Here is a 25,154-nt window from a genome sequence, read left to right as displayed (position 1 = left end):
TTATGTCGATGACATGATCGCTAAATCTCAAAATGAAGAAGATCATATGAACCATATGCAGAAGTTGTTTGAGCGTCTCAGAAAATTCCGACTACGATTAAACCTTTCTAAATGCACATTTGGTGTCCAATCACAGAAGTTGCTTGGTTTCATTGTTAGTCAACAAGGAATTGAGGTAGAACCCGACAAGGTCATAGCGATACAAGAAATTCCTGCTCCACGAACTGAACGAGAAGTTAGAGGTTTCCTTGGATGTTTGAATTACATCTCCAAGTTTATCTCACATATGACTGCCATGTCTGAAACTATTTTCAAGTTGCTTCGAAAAGATCAAGCAATTGAGTAGAACTCTGATTGTCAAAGAGCTTTTGAGAAGATCAGACAATACTTGCAAGAGCCTCCTATTTTGATTCCACTTGTCCCAGAAAAGCCATTAATCATGTATCTGACTCTGCTTGAAGAGTCAATGGGATGCGTGCTAGGGCAACACGATGAAACTGGTCAGAAAGAATATGCTATTTACTATATGAGTAAAACGTTTATCGATTATGAAACTAAATATTCACTCTTGGAGAATACTTGTTGCGCTCTAGCATGGGTCTCTCGTCGTCTGAGGCAGTATATGATCTGCTATACTACTTTGTTGATCTCGAAAGTGGATCCAATAAAGTACATATTCGAAAAACTTGCCTTGACTGGAAGACTTGCCTGTTGGCAGATGCATTTGTCGGAGTATGACATCCAGTATGTAACCCATAAGGATATCAAGGGAAGTGTGTTGGCAGAGTACCTTGCTCATCAATCAGTTGAAGATTATCAGCCATTGAAATTTGACTTTCCTGACGAGGATATTATGGTGATAAAAGATTGTGAGATCCCAGGCCCTAAGGAAGGACCCGAACTGGGATCTCGATGGAAGCTAGCGTTTGATGGTTCCTCCAACTACAGTGGTCATGGTGTGGGAGTTGTTCTGATGAATCTAAAAGGTGGTTATACCCCCCTTTCACTGCAAGGTTGTGCTTTGATTATACAAGCAATGTCGTAGAGTATGAAGCTTATATCCTTGGTATTGAAGCTGCAATTGACCTCCAAATCAAGATTCTCGAGGTATATGGAGACTCAACCTTGGTGATCTATCAAGTCAAAGGTGAATGGGAGACCCGTGATCCCAAACTGATCACGTATCGCGCTTATGTTGTGAAGTTGATGGAATACTTTAATGATATCACTTTCCATCACATCCCAAGAGCAGAAAATGATATGGCTGACACTCTAGCAACGTTAGCATCAATGTACAAATTCATGTTCCACAATGAAGCTCCACTTATCCAAATAGAGCGAAGAGATAAGCCATCTTACTGTCAATTGATTGAAGAAGAAACTGATGGTAAGCCCTGGTTTCATGACATCAAACGCTATCTACAAAATCAGGAGTATCCAGCTGATGCTACATTGTTGGATAAGAAAACTCTGAGTAGGTTATCATCCAAATTATTTTTAAGCAATGATCTGCTTTATAAGAGAAACCACAACATGGTTCGGCTCAGATACGTGGATAGACACGAAGCAGACCTATTGATCAAGGAGATTCATGAATGATCCTTTAGAACCCATGCTAATGGGCATGCCATGGCCAAGAAAATTTTGAGATCTAGTTATTACTGGTTAACCATAGAATCTGATTGTTTTAGCTATGCTAGGAAGTATCATGAATTTCAAATTTACGCTGACAAAGTGCATGTGCCGCCAACGCTGTTGGATATTTTCACATTGCCTTAGCCTTTCTCAATGTGAGGCACCAACATGATTGGCGCCATAGAACCTAAAGCTTCTTATGGTCATCACTTCATTCTGGTTGCCATTGATTATTTTACCAAATGGGCAGAACCTACTTCCTACACCAACGTGATGAGATAAGTAGTCGCCCTCTTTCTCAAGAAGGAGATTATCTATCGCTATGGAGTTCCAAGCAAGATCATCACCGATAATGGGTCAAACTTGAACAATAAGACAATAACAGAATTATGTGAGAGTTTCAAGATTGACCACCATAGTTCTTCTCCATATCGTCCAAAGATGAACGGTGATGTTGAAGCCGCTAACAAGAACATCAAGAAGATCTTGTAGAAGATGGTGAAAACTTACAAGAATTGGCATGAAATACTACCCTTTGCATTGCATGGATACCGGACCTTAATCTGCACTTCAACAAGGGCAACCCTGTTCTTCTTGGTATATGGGATGGAAGCAGTTCTCCCATCTATGGATGGCGAAGATCTCACTCACCCCGCGAACTCTGATATAGTCAAAAGATACACAACCTAATAAAAGCCCGCTAAGTCGAAAACCTGAAAGGGAGACTTAGGCAAAATTGGGTATCTCGGTGCACTGAAAACCCAAAAGGGAGGTCCAGGAAAAAGCTAGGGATAATAAAAAATGATAGCTCGCTAAGTTGAAAACCTGAAAAGGCGAGTTAGGCAAAAAAGAGTGTCCCGATGGATTGAAAACTCAAAAATGTGGTCAAGGAAAAAGTTAGGGACAAAAAGGCGAGATTGTATAAGATTTTACTAATCAACACAGAAGACCCAAAAGTGGAAGATCAATCCAGTTGCTCCCTTCAGAAGTAAGGTTTTGTGGAGTCATGGTTACTAGGGATAGTAATGATCATTACTATTCAATGTACACCATTTTTTTGCTACCATTCTCTAATAAATACAAGTTTGCCTATCATTTGCTTTGTTTTTCTATGATTTTCTTTGTTATACAAAATTTCATTTATTTGTTAATAATGAAAATTTTTAACTTAAAAAGAATCTTTAACATATTGAGAAACACAATTTTCCTTTGACATGTGAGAATATTGAAAGGAAATCTTTCGTTTTCCTCGCAAGTCTCAAGGTTGTAAGACTTATCCTGGATAATCATGACAGAAATCTCCATGGAGCATAACCCGTCAATCCTCCGAAAGGATCCCCTTGGCTATTTGTAATTGTCAAGATTAACAGACTCTCCTTTGATTGCATCTATCATCACCACTTGGTTGAGATTATCGGTGTTGAGGATTCAGAACCTCTATAAATGCCCAGTCTGCATAATGTCAGCATTTTTGTATCATGACCATTCATATATCATGCATAAAAGCAAAATCAAACCATGCATAGCCTGAAGTGTACTTCGTGCTCATTTGCATTACCTCAGGTCTCGTTGATTTTTATCCCTTGATCCCCAAGTCCAGTTGTTACTGGCACTAGCATTGTCCTTAAAATCCAATTTTCATTGGTGTATCCAAAGTCCAGTTGTCACTAGTACTGTTTTGAAATCCAATTGTTATTGGTACTCCCCGAAGTCCAGTTGTCACTAGCATCATGTTCAAAGGCTGGTTATTACTAGTATCTGTTTTCAAATCCAATTTTTATTGGTATCCTTGAGTTCCAGCTGTCACTGGTATCATTTCAAAACCTAAGTGTCATTGGCGTCCCTTAAATTTTAGTTGTCACTGGCATTATCGTTTCAAAATCCAATTGTCACTAGTATCATTCTGAAGTCCAATTGTCATTGGCATCCAAAGTCCAGTTGTCACTAACACCATTTTTGGTTGTTACCATCTTTACTCTCGAAGTCCAATTGTTATTGGCACAATTTAAAATCCAATGGTTATTGGCACATCTGTCTTGAAATCCAGTTGTCATTGGCATCATTTACAAAGTCTAATTGTTATCAGTATATGTCTTTCAAATTCAGTTGTCACTAGTACCTCTTTAAAGTCTGGTTGTCACCACCATCTATTTTAAATTCCAGGTATTATTGGCATCCCCTACAGAATCCAATTGTCATTGGCCTTCATTCTTAAAACCCAGTTATCACGGGTTCTCTTTTAAGTCCAGTTGTAACTGGCCCGCTATTTTAAAATCCAGTTGTCACTGGTGTCCTCTTAAGTCCAAGGTTAACTGGCACTTTGTTGTTCAAAATACAATTGTTATTGGTACCCTTTAAAGTACAGTTGTAATTGGCAAATTTTTAAAATCCTAGTGTAATTGGTATCTTAAGTTCAGTAGTTATTGGCCCTCTTTGCAAGTTCAATTGTCATTGGTATCATTTGAATTCCAATTGTGATTGGCATTCTATTTCAAAATCCAATTGTAATTGGTACCATAAGTCTGGTTGTCACCAGCATCGTTTGTAAGTCCAATTGTTATTGGCATCCTTCTTAAAGTACAATTGTGACTGGAATTCTATTTCAAAATCCAATTATAATTGGTACCTTAAGTTTGGTTGTCACCAGCATCGTTTGAAAAGTCCAATGGTCATTGGCACTTTTAAAGTCTAGTAGTTATTGGCCCCATTTTGAAAAGTCCAATTGTAACTGGCACCAAACAGTGGTTGGCACCTACAGAGAGTTTTATACCCTTTTTGTCTTGATGTTTCCTAGAAAGTCATGTATGACTCGTCATTCTAAGGAATTCCCAGAATTATGGATGTCATTCTTGTTAGAAGACTCAGACTTTTTGTCTTGATTGATTTCTTTGTAAAGAATCATCATAGACTTTTGAGTGGATGTTTTTCTTGTCAAAAAACTCCCAAGTTCTATCTTGGAAGATCTCTTTGTAAAGAATCTCCATGTTTTCTTTTTGCATGGATGACTTTCTTGTAAGAAAGTTCCCGAGTTTGTCCTGATTTGATCTCCTTGTTAGGAATCCCTTTTGTTTTTTGGATGATTTTCTTGTAAGAAAATCTTAGAGAACCGTGATGATTGGTTTCATTTGTTATGAATCCCCAAATTCTTTGATTGGATGATTTTCTTGATAGAAAACTCCTGAGTTTTTTCTTGATTGATTTCTTTGTGAAGAATCTCCAGATTTCTTTTGTGTAGATAACTTTCTTGTAAGAAAGTTCCCAGATTTGTCTTATTTGTATTCCTGGTTAGGGATCACCGTTTTGTTTGATTGAATTCTTTTCTTGTTAGAAAATATCAGATCTTTGTGTAGGATGCATTTATTTTCATAAATCTCCAACTGTTGAATCCTATTGTAATCTAAAGTATCGTTTGTTAACTTTCACTCTGAATATTCCCCAGTTGTCTTTTCTCCAGCAGGATTGTTATCCCCAGTGAGTTTCTATCCTTATTGATTTTTCATGTGGGCCACCAGTACCTTGTCCCCGTCATTCCCCATATATCTGTGTGTCTTTCATTATTCATCCATCATAAAATATCTAGTTAGGGTTCATATCACATCATCATATCCCTAGCATAATCAAAATAAATAAATAAAAAGAGTCTCACATCCATGCATAGCATATCATATCATGTCATGTGCATTCAGGATCAAAACTCGGGTCTTCTAAGTATTTAACTATCTCCTACCTTGATCATATGAAGAGTGTCCTACTTCATATTCTCTAGTTGAAGATACTTAAAGAGGGCAACTGCCACACTCCAAATTTGACCCTAAATCTCTTATTCAATACATTAGTCATAGTTGTTGTATCTCTGCATAGCATAACATGCATTCCATACCGCATAATGCCTAGAATGTCAGTCGAAATAAATTTTTGGATCTACAGACAAATTGGTTGAATCCATTTTCAAATATGTGTCAAATCAACGGGCGAAAAATTTAAAAATCGAGCTTGCAGACATCAGTTTTATTAGTATATGCCTTGTGTAATTTAACCCGGTGTGCTCGATTTATTTTTCAACTACTTTTTCTGTCACATTTTGATCCTCCTGAGCGTTTTAGCCGAGTGTTTTCTATTTCAAAATTTGACAAAAACTTGTATATTTATGAGAAGTTTATTTCGCACTGATCATTGTGGTGCAATCATTTTAATTTTTCGAGCATTTTTGCGCCCGATTTTTATTCATCTCTGATCCGTTTTTCTATTTTAGTCAAAATAATCGGGACGATTATTTAGAATTAATCGTATTTTTAATTTGATTTTTGATCGTGTCATTTATTTTTAATTAATTTTTGAAATCTTCCTTTTTAATTTAAGTTTGTTAAAAGAAACATAAGAAAATAAGAAATATCTTCTTTCCTCACATAAGAAGGTGACATGTGTCCCTTCTCAACTTGGTTTTTTATTTTGTTGTTGAAAGATGCTAAAAAGGTGGCCAACTAGCATTGGGGACCAGGGTTTTTTCCAAGTTGTTGTTTAACGGATTAGAGAGAGAGAGAGAGAGAGAGAGAGAGAGAGAGAGAGAGAGAGAGAGAGAGAGAGAGATTGGGAAGATATCACAAAATATGGACACTCCCAATGGAAGCCAGCTGTAAGATGGATGGTGGATTTTTTTCCCACAATTGGGGGGGCACACAGAGCCAATTGATGGGAGTGGAGTCTCCACTCATGCATAAAAGGAAAAATGAACAAAAACGCAGGAGGGAGTTTTCAGTAAAAAAACGGATTTTTTTTCCTTTTCATTTCCAGAAAAGAGCTCACCTTCTTTTAATTTTTTCCACTGCTCCTATTTTCTTCTTCCATCGGCCTCCATCTTCACTGTTCCATCATTATAGGCTCTTTCTCTTTTCCAACAGAATTGTTTCCTCATCTCTCACTTTCCTTTCGTCTCATATACTCCTTCTGTTAATAACCTTCAACACATAACCTCACCATAACCGCACTCTTTTTCTTCACTCATCACACAAACCCTAACCTTTTCCTTTCTATCCTCTTCCCTTACCTCCCTCACGCGACCTTTTCCTTTCACCTTCAACCTCACAACCTTCTGAACCACCACATCAAACACCTATAAAACCTCACTCAAAAAACCAACACCCTTTCCACCAAACACCAACAACAAAACAAGAACGTATCTTTTGTCATAACGTTGATTTTTTTCGGTAACGACATCCGTGACAACAACAATGTGGGGTTATTATTTCGGTTTGTTTTCTTTCATGTTGTGATGCTTTCTTGTTGATGTTTTGTTTGAGCTTTTACTTTCGCATTTGCTTCATTCACATTTATTTTATTTAATGTACTATTGGGCTTCCCACCTGTTTCGGTTTGTGTTGTGTGGTATTATATTATAATGAACTCTAATGTTGTTACTTGTTTTGTGTTGTCAAATTTGGATCTGTCGTAGATTATTTTCTTGATACCCTTTAGTCCAGTTTATGTCATTCGCGTTTGAATTATTCTTGGTTGATTCGAAGTCCATCATGTTTTGTTTGGTTTCGACTTTTGAATATGCATATTGACATGAGCATTGTTTGTTCCATGAAGATTTTGAGCAGTTTTGTTTTGCTTTATGGGGTCATGAACAGTGCCATAATTGTTCATAAAATAGACCTTTCTAGTGATTTCTCATTCATGTTTGTTTTGTTCCATTTAATTTGGTTTTTTCTTTTTATACATTATGCATTGTCCATGTTTGATAGATAGAGGACCATGGAGGAATGGTTGAGACTTACGCCTCCCAAACCCAATGTCTTGTGTTTGAATCCTACTTCCCTCTTTCTTATTTTGGCCTTTTATTTTACTTTCCATTCTTCCGTCTTTTTTCAATTATATATCACTCATTATCCATGGTTAACAGATAGAGGACCACAAGAAGTGGTTAAGGCTCATGCATCCCAACCCCCATGTCCTGAGTTCAATACCTGTCTACCACCATTTATCATTTTTATGCATTTTTCCTTTCTTTTTTCTACTTTTTGTTTTGCTCTTTTTTGACATTTATTTTAATTGAATAAGTTGTCATTTTTTTAGCATTTTAGTTCTTGCTATTTGTAATTTTATTTTTTGTATTTATTTTTCACTTTTGTTTCGATTGCGATCATTGTAAATTCACAATATTATTGATTAATAAAGTGTGAGATGTGTGAAATTTTTGTTATGTTTCTTAGGTTTATTTTCATTGCTAAACATCGGATTTTAATCCGCGAATTCGATATTTTTTCATGTCTTTATGCCTCCGATTTTTTATCGATATATTGATGGTATTTCTCCGTGTTATGACCCTTTGCATATGACGTCCCATTTGTTATCGATACGCACAAACCGGCTTTGAGCACATTACCTAGGGTTTTTCTTGCACTTCTTAATTTCCATGTGCCTTGCACGTCCTTGCGTTATGTGACGTTGATTTGCATCCTTGCATCACAATTTTAATCTGCCCATGCTTCATTTTTACTTCTTTCGATTTAATTATTATGAGCGCGTGTTGTATGTATGACTTGTTGTTGCTATCTCCGATTCACATGGCTTACTCTTGGATATTCGTACAATGAGACAATTTTCTCGTGCACATACACTCATTTACTTGTGTTTGTTTGATTGGGTTTTGATTTAATTGTTTAATTATCTCATATCCCCATTCTAAAAAATGTACCCCCGTTCTCATTATGTGTAACAATTCTATTGCTTTATTTCTTAATTGTTTGTTTAGTTTAGTTTCTAACACAAGAATAAAACCAACCATTTCAAAAAGAAGAACAAAAATAAAAACTTGATCCAACATCAAGTGTTTTCTCAAAGACATCTCTCATCCATTTCAAACCTACCATTTCTTCCACCTTTCAAACCATTTCATTCAAACTCGTTCGCAATCGTTCATCAAATGCTTGATCCAACGTCAAGTTATTTTCACAATAAAACTCAAAAATACTTAATGTCTATCAAATACTTTTCAATAAAGATGAAAACGGAATGGGGTGGATACCACGAACTCCTGAGACTTAGATTCGAGATGGATATCTCGCCCATCTAAGCTATCTCCATCATTCAAAACTGTCAATGTGGTTTCTTCAAACCTTTTCTCAATCAAATCTCAAAACATCTAAGAGATATTAAACACTTTTGCAAGTAAGATGGAAACGGAACATGGTGGATAACACGAGCTCCTGAGACTAGGATTCAAGATGGATATCTCGCTCATCCAAGTTCTCGCTATTACTCAAAACACATCAAACCAATCAAATTCTTTTCTCGCCGCCGTGCGATTGATCCTCAAACCCTTTTCTCAAACGAAAGATATTTTGTTTCAAGACGGTGAAAAACAATGTTTCATCCACTTGAACGTGTGAGTAAGCTTACGAAGTTGCCCACAAATGTTGATTTTTAAATCCATTCGACTGTGATGCAAACGTTCCATTTTCCATTTGTTTTAGGTAGCCAACAACGTTTTCGTCGATTAACACAAAGTAGCTTTCGCTAAAATTGACCAACAAAGAAACATTTTCTACCCAGAACTATGTAAGCCTTGATTTCTCTATTGCACCCGGACATACATAGGAGCAAGATTTGTAAATCTTGTCAGGCTCATTAATAAAAAAAATAGGTTTAGTTCCTTTCTTCATACATTAATAAAATATCCAAAATATTTTCCCTTTTTTATTCTTCTTTCCCTCCTAATAAACTCGAGAAGTCTAACATTTCTAAGCTAACATTAATGCGCACAACTAACCTAACAGTTCTCGTTGAGTATAATGGGTGTGATGGATGCTAATACATTCCCCTTGCGTAATCGACTCCTGAACCCTGATTTGGTTGCGACGATCATAATCATTATCATTCTCTCTTGGGTTTTATTGATATTTTCCCTTTCCTTTTTAGGAATAAATAAATTTTGGTGGAGACTCTGTTTAGTCCATCATGCGAGTGTACAATTGCGCTTTACCAAGTCGTGTTCTCAATTTTTGAGGTGCGACACCTTTGAGACCAGACAGCTTGCTGGTTATTTGAGTTTATTCCAGGTATACTTGAAATTATTATTCGTAGTTTAGTTCTTATTTAATTGTTACGAATAAAATTTCTTAATTATTATTTATTGTGTTTGTGTTCTTATACCAGTGCTGGAGATACGAGCATTTCCCCACCATCTATGACAGGAGGGTGCAGCATTCCTCAGTGGGGACCCCGCGGGTAAGGAGATGGAAGGCCAAGTAGGCACATCCTGGTGGTTTTGTGGAGTATAGGAGGATGCTTGATGCGCTGACTGTAGATGATGTCATCTGGACATCATACACAGGTCACAGTGTCCACTGTGAGTTTGATGAGTCTTCTTTATATTCTGGTTATATGCGGTGGGAGACTTTAGTCGTTAAACACTTGCTTGAGAGGTGTCTTAAACAATATGGTTGTCCAGAGCATTCCACGACCAGTTCCAGATATTCCATCTGCAGACATTAACAAGTGATTTTAGAGTAGCATTATCAACTTTAGTCGTGTCATTAGAGATAGAGCAATGAGGGTTCAACACGACTCGCAATGTGAGGATGGTTACCTGGAGTGGTATCTCTTTGTATCACACCCTCGTATCATCTCACATGTTGATCATATGGATGATGTTGGGTTTTCTAATGTTGGGATACTTGTCAATGACGTGTCGTCGCCACCACCTCCAGCTGATGCCGATGACTAGCAACGTCTGCAGATGATTGCAGTTATTATGGATAACCTCATGTGATTGATAAGCCCAAATGGTGAGGTTTTAATTATATTATTGCAAGAAGTACACATACTTTGTGGGGTCTATTTAGACATTATTATTATTTTTATGCATTTTTTTGTATATTATTTGTATATTAAGTGTAACATTACTCAGACATCTGCACAACACTTTTTATTAGATAATGTTTTGGATCTTCCATCGATGCATGATGAACATAATTTAACATTTAGGGTTACATAACTTAGACAAGCACTTACATAACTTAAGAAACCCATAATAAATAAGAAAACCTAAAGACTAGTAAATGATTTTGAACGTTTCATCATCTTAATTGTCGTCGAAAGATCTTGAAATATTCGCATCCAACTCGATCAACCCCTTAGTTAGCCTACGTTGAAACAATCTCTGCATAAGAGTCAAATCTTCATCGATCTTCAACTCAATAAGGTTGTATTTCATTAGTATCAATCCAATCTTCACAAAATTCGACCTTTCTCACTTTTCTGTTATCAATATCATGCAACAATTCTTTCAACTTGAATGTCAAAACGGCTAGAGATGTGTTGTCATCTGGAAGCCAGAACCCTACATGAGGTGCAACTCCGTTGAAATACACTTTTGTACTAATCAAAAATTGAAGAGGTAATTTGAGAAACACTTTTGACTTAATCAAAAATTGAAGAAACTTGAGATATTTTTTTAATCGGTGTCAACAAAATCATAACTCTTTATGTAATTTTTTAAAATACCGATACAATTGCAAACTTTCAGAAATTTTCAAAAAATTTGAATGCACAACCAAAATTATTGGTGGTACCAAATTTTTTGAATAACATTGACACTTTTGAAATTAATATTATATGGGATGTCAGGTCCGAAAGAGAGGGTGGCAAATTAAATGCTGAAGAATTATGTATTTGACTGATATATTACTCTTTAACATAATCATAAACTCAACAACTGTATTGCATAATCGATTGGGATAGAGAACTATCAATTCATAACCATCACAATATTGCACGAGGGAAAAAATCAATGTTCGTGAAGGTCATGTATGCTACTACATTAACGACCACGGTGTTACAAACAGAAGGGAGAGACACAGCATCAAAAAAGAACAGACACAGCCTGGTGTTAGACATTTCTTCAAAACCACGCAGTTCTGAATCCAGGAGACCTCCCTCACACTTTAAATAATAATCGATAACATCTACCATATTATGTACACATTGCAATCTGTTAGATGTCAACCATACTATGCCTGGATGTTGGAGTTCCCCTTTGTAAGAGCTTTAACAAAGTAATTGCGGATCTCTGGTATTGTACGCTGAATCAAATCAGTGTGTCTGCAAACAGAATTTAGATATTTAAAAAGCGCACAAATTAAAAGATAATTAAGAACTAATGCAACATTAATGTGAACTTCAGTTATCATTTCAAGTATATGGAAGCAACCATGCTCCAAACAACTGCTTTAACAGATCAACTAAAACTCCTCTTTAAAAATGAAACTGACCAACTAAAACTTGATTATCCATCTTATTTCAAAGTGAAGGTTGGTGTCTACCGTCAATCTAACTATAGTGATGTATAAGACTGCAGTCTATAATCATATTGGTCAAAATAAAAGCAAGCAAGATGAATAGAAGAGGATAAGAACCAAGTTTATTACTTTTCTTCAAATGTTGAGAAAACCATTTGCTAGTCCCCATTCCATATATCACTAAGAAACCTTTACTCAAGGTGAAATAATTCATGATTATGAAGACCTATTCCTTGTTAGTTACCGAGTATGTACCAGAAATTTTCAATATACGGATTCCTTTTAGGTCAACATGTTTGCCTATACTACAATAAAAAAAAAACTAAAACTATAGCTTATCCAAGATTCTAAGATATATTGTTTCCCCCCCAAAAAAAGGATTCCTAGCTATATAATCCATTTAGGTTGCCTATATATCAGTTTATAAAAATTCCTTTTAGACAACAACAGGGTAAAGAGAGTTCTGAAAAAGAGCAAGTAAATGTGCGATTGAGGAGATCTGATAGATACCCTGGTGTTGCACTTAATTTATCGAAGTGCTCCAAGATAAAAAGGATGCATGTGTGTCTCAATGATATAGCATTGAAGGCTTCCGAAAGTTCATACATATTTGACACACTCTCCAGTGATACATCCTGTAATAAAAACTCAAGTAATGAGAAACGCACTTTCTATTATATTATTATGTAGTGATACATCATTAGACAAAAAAACATTTAATGAGGAATTCACTTACTATTCTAATATTAGTTCAGGAAACAATGCACTAACAAACCCAATTCACTTAGCTAACCTGTGCAATTGTGTATTCACATAGTCTCTTAAGCCCTTCTAAAAGATACTGATCAGCTGCTCGGAGGAGATCTTGAGCAATTTCAACAGTGAGATCAACTGATCCAGTATATATAAATCTGAACAAAAATTAAACAATGAGATTTAAGTTGCCTTAAAAGCTTTTACAACATAACTTTCATAAAGCATATGATTAGACCTCATCATCAGCTCAAAGACCTCCCATCTAATATTTGGTATCTCAATGTCCCTTGCATCCTTCTCCTGTCATACAGTAAATGAACTGTACATCAAGGACATGGAATATGTTTAAATTAAACTTGCAATATAAACTTTTATTGCCATATTCAAATTCACCATTCAATACAAAAGCCAAATATGAAAAATATCCAACTAAAGTTTTCACATGGTAGAGAAAGCATTAAACCAAAATAGTAGGTGATAAACACGTTTCTTGTGAAAAGAGGTATCAGTAAAGGAGTTATCTTTTTTGGTAGATAATCAATAGTAACAAGGGTCGGGGGAGGGGAGAGAGGAGATATACCCACCCTATAACCACCATCAAACATTGCACGAAATGCGTCTGAAGAAGCGAGTAAACAGATTCTGTGGGCATAAAACCGTTTACCTGCAGTTAAGTATACCTGGTTATCTACAAATGTCAATTGAAACTATGACATGACATTTCATGTAAGTTATTTCTTAAGAAACATTTCCAGGAAGAACCAATTTGAATAGAAAGTATCAACCTTCAACTAAAAATGTAACATCTGATAAGGTAGCATTGTTTACATACTGCTCTCCCAAATAGACCTGCAAGAAGGATAGTCTAGGATGATTCCAACATTGAAAAACAATTTTTCCAGAATTATTTAAAACAGGAAGGAAAATAAGGAGAAAGGACAAAGCTAGACATAAGCCGCCAATTAATTAAACATAGCATGTATTCATAACTATACGCCTTGAATTCTCGATCTAGATATCAGTTTTAACTACTGTGGATGGTGGACCATGGTGGAAAGCCAAAATCCGCCATAAAACACCCATCACAAACTAGCCATCTTAGTTAGTTGTCAAAATAGCCGCAGCCACAATCTACCATGACCACTATTTGACAACACTGCTAGATATTCAATTAACTTCAAAAAAGTGAAGAGCTCGCGCAACTAACACTTTCTAAGACCAAAAAGGCAGAAGAAACAAAGTATTCCTATATCATTTAGAAAATTGAAGAGTGATAAAATTTTGAGCAAGAATACAGGTAAAGCATTGGATCCTATGATTATGGTTATAGTGAGAGAAAAATATCAAACTATTAGGTGTGAGATTATGAATCAAGAAGGTGAAGCAAACTGTATATAATAAGCCTACCTGAGGTGTTGGGGATGGAGGAGCAGCATCAATAGGAGACAGAGCCATAGCTTTGTTGGCCAACTTGCATAAAGCCACGGCACCATCAAGTTGCTGCTTAGGGCATGATGAGCCAAGAAGCCCAATAAGCAACTCCAGTCCTGCATGAACAGATGTGCGGCTTCATACAGAATAGAATACACAACAAAGTATTGGTAAGTGTCAAATTTACCTAGTTTGTAATTTATTTTTGGCCAAATGAATCTCATTGTTAATAAGCCTAGTTTATATCTATATTTAGAGTTTATTTTTGTTAAATTCAGTATTTTTACTTGGCTTTGTTTCCATTTTACTGCTGTTTCTATTGCTTTTGCCTTATTTCAGTAATACATAAGAGAATGAAGGCTTTCCGGTTTAAATTTAAACATTAAAGGCTCAGTGCAAAAGCTGTTTGAAAAATCCCAATTTTGGTATATATTTACTAATTAGGGTTTGAGATATGTGAATGGCGATATTTGCATATTTTTGTGTTGATAGGTAAAATAGAGTTAGCACTCAAAGAGGAAAAGCAATCAAGACCATTGGAACCAAAATTTGAAGAAAACGGGGCGTAGTGATTCGCTGAGCGAGCAGTAGAGTGGCTTAGCAAATACAAACTATAGAGTTCGTGAAGTTTAGCAGAACAAATGTCACTAAGCGGACATCGATTTCACTTGGCAAATTTAAGGTTTAAAGGCACTTTTGTACAGCTGGCCAGCCATTACTTCAGGACGAATAGGCTCGCTAAGCAAACCACAATTTCACTAAGTGAAATCTCAAAACACTGTCATTTGAAGATACACACTGAGAGAAGACAGAACCATACGAATTCGAGTAAGGAAGATGAGGAGTTAGGGGAATCAACCATTGAAGCATTTTCATCCCATTTCTTCTCAACTGTGTAAAGCCAGCATGTCTATGATAGCTAATTCTCTCTTTGTTGGGATTAGATATAATCAATCATATTCTTTTGAATCTCTTTTCATCTCAAGTTATATATATTCTAGAAACTCATTAATATCAATGTTTATCTTTGCTCTTAATGCTTGTTATGACTGGCTCAATCATACTATGATGTTGTGATTTGAATTGTTATTGGAAAATATTTTTAAAAGTTCTTTTGTCAGTTAACCATCTAAAGAATCGGCAGTTAAACAATGTTTATCTTCATTCTTAATGCTTGTTATGACTGGATCAATCATACTATGATGTTGTGATTTGAATTGTTATTGGAAAATACTCTTAAAATGATAAACATCTATAGAATCAAAACTCTAGGGACGGATTTAAGTTTAATAATTACAAATGGTCAGTTGTTGATGTTATTGTCTTAGTTAACCATCTAAAGAATCGGCATTTAAACAAGACGACAGATAGATTTCTCGTTGTTATTAAGAAATTATTATTGTTCGAATAGCAACCTGTGATGATAATGTTAACATGAATGTATGTAGCTAACCATTAGGATGCATTAGAAAGTGGTTGAGGAAATCTAATCCCAGCAATTTTATCTCGTTGTTATTTTCACTACTTTTACCACTATTTACGTTTATGAACAAAACTCTCACTATCTTTCACTTAGAATTATATTAATTGTTGAATTAAATACCGCTCATATCTCGGTAGATACAATACAAACATACTTATTTATGTAGGCAAGAAGTAAGATAAATAACATTAATGCAAAAAGGTTGACAAAGAATATGCATACCGTTGTGGTCAATAAATATTTTTCTCTGGTCGTCTGCAGAACAAAGATGGGCAAGAGCCAAAGCAACTCGTCTTTGGAATGCCTTTTCTGAAACCCGTATAAGATATAATAAATGGTTCAGCACCTACAAAGAAAAAATTAATAATTAGAAATTTGATCAAAATATGAAACTTGGTGCTCATAGAATAGGGCTTCGTGATGTCCCGTTAAGCCAGCTCAGTTGGTAGCTGTGCAAGGACATCAGGTGCAGGGGTGCAGGTTCAAACCTACGACACTATTCATCTTTAAAGGGTGAAATTCCAGCCACTAAACTACTTGACCAAAAAAAATAATAATAGGGCTTCGTGGTTTATTGTTGTGTGGAACTTATTAAACTTCTAACTGAAACAGTAATAGCATCCTTGTCATTTCCATATTAATTACAGTATAAAGAGCAAACTCAGTAAAGTAAAAAGCCAATGTGACACTGGGCTTACACGACCATGAATCTTCTCTTCTAGTCTTTTCAATGTCTTAGAAACACAATCCTTAGTTGCCTACATAGAAACCAATAGCATTTTCATAATGATCAGTGTGCATCAGAAAGCCTAATGGTTCCAGTTCATAAAGATAAAATTTGCACGCAGTTAACAGTATCATTGAATTCCTATAGGTATTAAAGAAATAACTTACTTGAATAATGAACTCTCCATCCTGGAGTTTCTTAATTCCGCCTACCCTAATAAAGTCGGGCACATTATCCTACAGCACAAAGTAAAAAAAAAAAGCATTAACTTCCGTTTTTAGTAATAACTTCTCTGAACAATTATGACAGAAAGTCTTTATTATTAGAGTTCTTGTAGCTTATCCTACCTCGTTCTCTGCAAGGCCATAAAGAGCAAAAGCAGCATTATGCTGCAAAGACCCATTTTTTGAGTCAAGAAGCTTCAGCAATGGCACTAAGCCACCAGTATGTGCAATACCAGCTTGGTTATGTGTGTCCTGACATATAAATTTAATATATTCAGCCCAGAGAAAATGGGTATGGTGTTAAGAGGACTCTAATTCAGCTTACAAATGGAAACAGTGCATAAAACCTAAATTTAACAAGGTGCAACATAATATTCACAAGGCAGTAGTTTGTATGCTCAAATCTAAGCTCCATTTATTTAATGCTTAAAAGTTTAGGCTTCAAAAACAACAACAAAAAAGAGGTAATAGTTTCCATGAATATAATAAAGTTACCCTCTCAAGTTGCACACACAAGTACAATAACATGGAAAAGACAAAGGAAAACAAATTACCTGTGCCAATCTCCCCAATGCAAAAGCAGACATTTCTCTGAGTTGAACATCAGGAGACTGAAGCATCTCTATCAGAGGTCGAACAGCACCTCTCTGTACAATGTGAACCTACAAAAATAAAGTTAACAGAGCAAGAAAGAATTCCTAGGATAATGGTGTGAAAACATATTCAAATGATTAAAGATTGCAAATCAATCAATGAAGGATTTCTTATTTTTCAGAGATAGAATGAGAAAATATAAAAGGATATACAGAGGAGCACTCTCCTTTAGTACTGAAATAAACAGTCCCACTCTCCTTTCGTACTGGAATAACCGGTCCCAAAAATCAGTTATTCCAAAACTTGTCTTTCCCCTCTACCAATTGAGGGCTATTCCTAGAATAATGGTGTGAAAACATATTCAAATGATTAAAAATTGCAAATCAATGAAGGATTTCGTATTTCTTAGAGATTGAACAAGAAAATATAAAAGGTTTACAGAGAAGCACTCTACTTTAGTACTGGAATAACCGGTCCCACTCTCCTCTCATACTGGAATAACCAGTCCCAAAAATCAGCTATTCCAAAACTTGTTTTTCCCATCTACCAATTGAGGGGTATTTAAAGACTTTCTAAGAATAACCAAAATAACAAGGCTGTTAAAGCTTAAACAAAATCATCAACTTACTTACATCTACTAACAAACTCCTAACTACTCCAATTGTCCTAAATTTTACATCCTAACAGTATCAAACAGTAATTAACACATACTTATCCATAAAAAAGTAACACGGAATTCGACTGAAGTTTATTTTTACCTTACAGTCTGAATCAGTGGCTGCAAACTGTCCAAGTAACAACGCTGCTTCCCTCTGGCTTTCAGAGCAACAAGAGCTGTTACATCGAACACCATTAGAATAGATTAATAAGATATGCTTCCCACTAATATATTTTGGTCTTGGAACATTATTGCCATAAAAAGGGAGCTTTGAAGATATTAAAATTATAATAACAATAATCTTGTCATAATATCAATAGAAGTTGAGGGTAAGGTTGCAGAAGGTAGGTAAAGGCCTATAGGATGCATTGTATTTCTCATGGGTTCAATTTGAGAATATACCTAAGTAATCCAATAACGGGTTGTAAGGCTCCAGCAAGAATAACTTCTTTCTTTATATTGGGGGAGGAGTGGACCAGATTTCCGATCACACCAACCTGCAATAAAACAAAACTCATCAAATGTGCCCAGTAAGAGAAGCGTGTAAAGCCCAAATTTCAACAGTATTGCAAATTAAGAATCTATAATTAAAGCTACACTAGTAATACCGCTTCATAATGAATAGCAGCATCTTCTGACCGAAGCATCAGAATCAGAGTTGGAAGAGAATTGCATTCAACAATCTGACAAGTTGTGACAAATGTTATGTAACTTACTCATACACTCATATCATTTTAAAATTCATCTAAATCCCCATTTTTCAATAAAGGTCACTTACCTGATTCTTATTTTCATCATTTTTAAAAGCGAGGGTCCGTAATGCACCAGCAGCTGCTCTTTGCACTTTTGTATCCGCAAATTCAAGCAAATGAACTAATGGTGGAATCCCACCTTCCGTCCTACACATTAACTCCAGATCATTATAAACATAATCATTTCAAACTAAATTTCATTTGTATGGTAGTCCTTGAAGAAGCAAACCTAACACGGGTTTTAATACTGCTGTTCTCATGAGCAAGGTTAGTGATGGCATCTGCAGCCCTCCGAATGAGACTATTAATGGCACGTGATGTTAAGCCATTATTATGCCTCTTCAAAAGATCAACAAGATGCTTCAAAGCACCGTTGTCAACAATGAGTTGTTGATGTTCTGGCTGAAGAATGAATGCATTGCAAACAAAATAGTTTAGGTAAGGACTAAGGAATAATTCAATATATTTATCTTGTAAACTTCCCTATACCATTCTAAAATCCTTCCTTCATATCAGTAACCTAAATAATCTGATTATATAACACTGGACTAGAGGAATAAATAACATTTCAAGTTTGAAAACATAATCAACACTTGTAAGCAAATATAAAGCAAAATACCTCTTCCACCGATATACTAATAGAATACAAATAACTATCATGGAGTTCTAACAAAAGGCATACAGTTCAGAATATAGAATTCAAAACCGAAATAAGTTCTCAGCGGCAATAATTCATAAATACGCTGAAGTGAAGTTACCTTGACTGCAAGAAGTCCAAGTGCGAATGCGCTCCCTTTCTCGACCTCATGCTCAAACGGCTTCGGCGCGCCGTGTTCAGGCAAAGGAGGCGGTTGAAGATGCTTAATCAAAGCCGGAACGGCGCCTCCTTCAACAATCACATTCACAACTTCCTCTGCAGATGCAACAACAGAAGAATTGATTCCGAAAACAAGGCATGCAAGGAAATTCGGTTAAGGAAGCAAGAGCAATGAAAATTTTAAAACCGTTTTTGGCAAGATCGGCGAGGGCGTGAGTGGCGCGCTTAGCAGAAGCTCTATCGGAATCGTTCCATGAAAAAGTAGAAAGGAGAATTGAAACGTGTTGGTTGACGTCGGATATAAGTGCGTCGCGTGCGTCTCCGGTGGGAGGAAGAGAGATCTGTGAGTCCTGTTGAGATTCCTCCTCCAGTTTCCTTTTCTGGCCTTTCTTCTCCGGTAGGTTATGATCTGGACGCTTCTGAAGCTCCATCAACCAACAAAAGGAAGAAGAAGAAGAAGAAGAAGGTCCCTCCTTCTCTCTCTCTCTCCTCACCCTCTCTCTCTCTCTCTCTGAGTGTGGAAGTTAGAGATACACGGGAGAAACAGTGTAACGGAAAATGAGGTGAGAGAGAGAGAAGAGTGATCCAAAAAAAAGGATTTGGGATTTTGAAAACAGATGAAGAATACGGAGTTCCAGATTGGGGGCACTTGTGGAATAACACATGTATTCTTTTTCGGTTTTTTGTTTCTTTTGTCCGAAGATGAAGAAAGGTGTCGGCTTGTGAAACGGCCGCATTAGTTCGAATTCCGAAGCGGTAAACAGTTCAATTTACAAAAAGATAATTACTAATTACACTACGTATGAGTCAACTTACTCCGTAAATTAGATTTCAATTATTTAAATTATCCCATTAATGTTAAAGAAACCCACTATTCAAAGAAAAAGAACAATAAAATAATTAATTATATTTTAAACAAAATGAATGTCTTCATCTACTTCTTAACTTAACTTGTTCTCTTAAAACATACTTTTAAATGATTAAATAAAATCAAATTTTTAATACTAAATTTTGGTTTGATATTGATATCTTTAATATTAATAAATTTTAATTTTAATTTGGTTTTAATTTATGTTAAAATAAACTAATATTAAAATATTATATAAATATTAAATATCATTGTTTTATTGAATATTAAACAATATGGTAATATGATGATATTGTATATATTAGATTTAATTATCATTTAATTTAATTTAATTTTAAATAGATTTTTGGTCTTTTTAATTTGGACGTTTTAAATTACAAAATCAACGATTATGGTCCTTTGACAACGATGATTAGGATATTTTTTTAATTGATATGTTTTTAACTAATTTAATATTTAATAATAATTTTAATTAGATTAATATTTAGTAATTTTAATTGTTATTTTAATTTATTAAAATATTGAAAATATATTATTTTTGGGTCTAAACCCATTTACTTAAAGTATCGGTCCAACACCAATTGATAACATGTCATGTATATATGAGTTATATAAACACTTGTATTATTAGTAAAACAATCGATGTGGAACAAAAACATAAAAAGAAAAATATCGTCTGTTGTATATTTGAGCAATAATTGTTAATGGAATTCAAACAAATGCAACAATTCTAATGATGCCATACTTTCAAAATGTCAGGGTCATTCTAAGGTCCCTTGTTAGATCTAAGACATCCTCTATCATTTGGGCATGAGAAACTTCCACCCAAAAAACAGGAAGTTGGTTGTTCAAAAGTAAATGTGTAAAATATTTAAATTACAGACATAAAAGTAGTTAATTAGTTGAGACAGTACAAAAGCAACACAAACTATGCGTCTGTAACCTCTAACAATTTGCTCTGGAATTTGTTGCCCAAAACCTGTAAAATATCTCATAATTGAGTTAATGATGATGTCTTTTCTTCAATGATGATGTTTATTTTGTGCCCAATTTGATGTTGTTAGATTCTGTCAAATTTTATGTTGCAGTAAGGACATAGTTTGTACCCATATTTTTTACACTAAAGAAGAGTTAAAGGACATATTTATTACACTTTAAGAGACTTAGTTGACTTGTGTTTAACAACTCAGTTTACTGTCACATTTTAGGTTGCAGTAAGGATATAGTTTGTGCTCATATTTGTTACACAAAAAGAGACAAGAAACTTGAAAATTGGACAGAATATCATAGCATTCCTGGACTAAACATAAAAGACCTATTAACCAAAATAACGATAAGGTCTTAATATCTTTCATTAAACCAAACAAAATACATAAAGTATTCATCCAAAATACATAGTAGACATCCAAAACATATAATCATCATACAGAATACATATTTCTAATTCAGCCACATAGCATTCTGAAAACAAAAACACCATCCAAAATACATGATCATAGTTCAGCAAAATACAACAAACAACATTCTAATAGTTTTTCTCTTTAAAGGCGGCTTAGGTGTGGTCCTTCTTGGTCATTGAAAGGCTGTTGTTGGTCCCTGAAAGGTTGCAGTTTCTTTTCTTGGTGATACCCTTGTTTGGAGTACATGGATTGGTCCTAGAAATGTTGCATTGTATCTTCTTGGTGATACCCTTGTTTGGAGTGTAGGGGTTGTTGTGTTTGGCCTTGTGCAAATTGGTTTTGGTTTCTTCTTGGTGATAACTTTGTTTGAAGTCCCGTTGTTGGTTGTGTTTGGGATTGTGTTGATTGAGTTTGGGTTCTTATTGGTGATAGCCTAGTTTGAAGTCATGTGGTTGGGATTATGAATTTGTGTGTTGGTTTCTTCTTAGTGATAGTCTAGTTTTAAGTATTGGAGTTGGTTGTGTTTGGGATTGTGCAGGTAGGGATGGTTGTGCTTGGGATTCTGCAGGTTAGGATTGTTCAGGTTGGAATGGTTGTATTTGGGATTGTGCAAGTTGTCTTGGTGTAGTTGGGCATCAGGATTTGTTGTGGCCAGATTTACCACACATTGAGCATTTATTTGGCAGCCATTTCCATCCCGAATTTACCCCCATGATGAAAGTCAACATAAAAAAATATCCATTTGGGCAGAAAAGTTGTATATCGTAGAAATTAGTAGAGTTATAAGGGACCACATACAAAACCCTAGACTTAAATAAAGCAAATACATTTCCGTAGGGAAAACGATACTTACCTCAACATTTAATGCTTTGCTTCTGAGTTTGTCTCCCTCGAATCCTTCATCTCCTTTCTTCGTTCGCAAGAGCTTGTTTCCTTTATGAGTTTAGAATGTTAGGGTTAGGTTTAGGGATACTGCTTAAATTAGGGGATTTTGTTTAATTAAATAAAGTTTAATTTACAACAATTACATCTCATCAAAGTTACAACCATCTCAACAATGTTACAACCACATAAACACCGTTAATGACAACTGTGTACGAATTCATAAAATATGGCCAACATTATAGGCGTTATGTAACTTAAAGGACTGGCATGCAGAAGAAAAACTTAAAGGACCAACTTATTACAATTAAATGTCATAAAGGATCCCTGGTGTAACTAAGTCAATATTTAATTATAGAATAAATAGAAAAATAAGGCAGTAATGGTAAAGTGGGGATTGGGGCGATAAGTGGAGATTGGGGCGATAAGTGGGGATGGGATAGGAACAACCTAAATGAGGGAAATAGGTTTTCTATTAAAAAGGGAGAAGTGTGGGAAGTTGAGTTTTCACTAATCGTGAAATTGAGTTTGGGGGAAAAGAGGCAAATGCTTGATATAGGTTAGGGCTTTGAGGAGGAAGAAGGAAACCACCATCGTTGAAATGCTTTTGCTGGAAATTCAGGTAAGAGGGGAAACTACTTTGTATATTGGTGTAATTTATGAAGGGTATAGAGAGATCATCACCCTTCTCTAGGTTTCTCCATTATTGTGTTTTTGAAAAGCTTGATGTGTGATTATGATAAATTTATGATGATGATGATTCTTGATGTGTGACTATGTACACGTGATGTAATGATTACATAAATTAGTATGTGAAATCTAATTTTAGCATTGTTATTATTGATATGTTGTGTTGGTGATGATGAACATGAATGTGATTTTCATGATGCATTATTGATGATGTTAAATTGGTGAAAATAGATGTTAATTAATAGGATTATGATGTAATAACAATACACAATTGTTATAAGATGTTAGATTTTTGAAATAAGTTGTTATAGCATGTTAGGGTGTTTTTGGTGGGTTTTGAGAAGATCGGTTTTGCTTAATGTGCTGTAAAACTGGTATTTTTCGAAAAATAGCTTATGTCAATCGATTGATCCTTCTAAATTTTTAAAAAATGAAATCAATCAATCGATTAAATTAGGGACTCAATCGTTGGCATCAAGCCAATATGTGAAAAATAAAAGAAATAAAATGTATAGGAAAGTGAGAATAATCGATTGATGGGTGACGACGATTGATTGATGTTGTTAAAAACGTGAAAATAGACCTAGGAGTGAGAACAATCGATCGATTGCACATGTGTAATTTTAGTTAAATACTATTTTGATCATAACTTGAGATTTGTAATACCGTTTGAGGCGCGGTTCAAAGCATTGGAAAGCTAACGTGTAACACTTTTCCCCGATAATGTTTTAGGGAGATGAAATATGAGTATAATGATTTCTTTAGGTGTAATATGTGATTGGTTCAAGATGAATTATTATGATGATTGATGATTAATTATGTGGATGGTACATAATCGTTCTTTATTATGGTGGTAGTTTTGAAAGGGGAACTACGTTGTTGTTATGTTGCATGTTGTTTATGGTTAGAAGAGGGATCATAAACATGTAGTTGTTATTGTTGCATAAATTATATGTCATACATCATTTGTATCCTCGTTGTGAAAGAGGCGAGTTACGAGTCTAGAAGGGTGGACGAGTAACTTGTCCTGAGTCTATAAAGGTGGACTTGGGGTCCATAAGGGTGAACTTAGTTCATATGAAGAACCATCGTTGATTGGTACCACATGCATATTGTCTATGTTGTGAGTCACATTGCATAAATATGTATATATTATGATGGAAAATGTGTGAGATTGTAATTGTGTGGTTTGTGTATTGAATGTGTGATGTGTTGTGTATTTATCTACCCTCGCATTCTTTTGCCGTTTTATATCAAAGTTTATTCTCATCCTTTTTTCTTTATGTTGTCAACTATGGACCTCTTGCAGATAATCAAGAGTAGAGTTTTGTTGATGTGAATGAAAGATAGTTTTTTAGAACTGACCTTCGTTTATTTATCGTTCTAGTGTATTTTAGTGGTTTAGTTCTCTGATCTTGTAACATTGGGGACGAGACGCTTTTGTTATGTTTTGAGTTGGTGTTAAATTGTGATGTTAAAGTTTAATACTTTATTTGAGAAGTTCAATTTGAAGTTATTATTATGTTAATTTTAGCTGCATGTTGTTAAAATTTGTTGATAGTTTTGTTGATTGGTTGTCGAAGTGACACCTTAAATTGTTGAATAATTATTTTTATATAACTTTCGAGGTTTAGGGTGTTACAACTCCAACCATGTTTCATATGATTTTGGGCACTTTCAGTGTGCGAATTCGACTATAAATATCCTTGTAATACATTATAGAAGGCATTCAAGCTTATTTACAACACTAAATTTACTTGTTTTAAAGCATAAATATTCCACATTGGGGTGTTTATGCAACTTTTTTTTTACTTTGAGCATTTATTTTGTAGCTGTTTTTTTATTCTGTTTCTGCTGTATTTCAATTTCTGCACTGCTTTTTCAATTCTACTTACCATATCAAAAGTCTCCCTTAGATTAATTTATGCAACTTTCA

At 35.1% G+C, this 25,154-nt stretch overlaps 2 protein-coding genes across 3 annotated transcripts; one reads left to right on the top strand and one right to left on the bottom strand.

Annotated features, from left to right (window-relative positions):
* The first annotated feature begins 439 nt into the window (after nucleotides 1-439).
* On the top strand, nucleotides 440-1,045 carry LOC127138217 (uncharacterized). The gene has a single exon (XM_051064608.1). It carries the CDS (start codon nucleotides 440-442, stop codon nucleotides 1,043-1,045), a length of 606 nt encoding a protein of 201 aa, XP_050920565.1.
* A 10,290-nt stretch (nucleotides 1,046-11,335) lies between these two features.
* On the bottom strand, nucleotides 11,336-20,051 carry LOC127076825 (ARM REPEAT PROTEIN INTERACTING WITH ABF2). Of its 2 annotated transcripts, none has more exons than XM_051018615.1 (19): nucleotides 19,566-20,051; nucleotides 19,320-19,474; nucleotides 18,791-18,963; nucleotides 18,588-18,708; nucleotides 18,418-18,492; nucleotides 18,212-18,306; nucleotides 17,910-17,985; nucleotides 17,112-17,204; nucleotides 16,681-16,809; nucleotides 16,501-16,569; nucleotides 16,305-16,364; nucleotides 15,829-15,952; nucleotides 14,100-14,239; nucleotides 13,478-13,541; nucleotides 13,277-13,356; nucleotides 12,928-12,992; nucleotides 12,730-12,847; nucleotides 12,447-12,571; nucleotides 11,336-11,739 (listed from the first exon to the last, which is right to left on the bottom strand). In XM_051018615.1, exons 1-19 carry the CDS (start codon nucleotides 19,807-19,809, stop codon nucleotides 11,649-11,651), a joined length of 2,097 nt encoding a protein of 698 aa, XP_050874572.1. In that variant the 5' UTR covers nucleotides 19,810-20,051; the 3' UTR covers nucleotides 11,336-11,648. The 2 variants fall into 2 exon arrangements, with proteins under 2 accessions (XP_050874572.1, XP_050874571.1); XM_051018614.1 differs by having other exon boundaries at nucleotides 17,112-17,219; nucleotides 19,566-20,050.
* Nucleotides 20,052-25,154: the final 5,103 nt, after the last annotated feature.

This window comes from Lathyrus oleraceus, chromosome 4 (assembly GCF_024323335.1).
Source record: "Lathyrus oleraceus cultivar Zhongwan6 chromosome 4, CAAS_Psat_ZW6_1.0, whole genome shotgun sequence".
Taxonomy (NCBI): domain Eukaryota; kingdom Viridiplantae; phylum Streptophyta; class Magnoliopsida; order Fabales; family Fabaceae; genus Lathyrus; species Lathyrus oleraceus.
The sequence above is the reverse complement of the archived record's forward strand: the minus strand, read 5'-3'. Positions and strand labels throughout refer to the sequence as shown.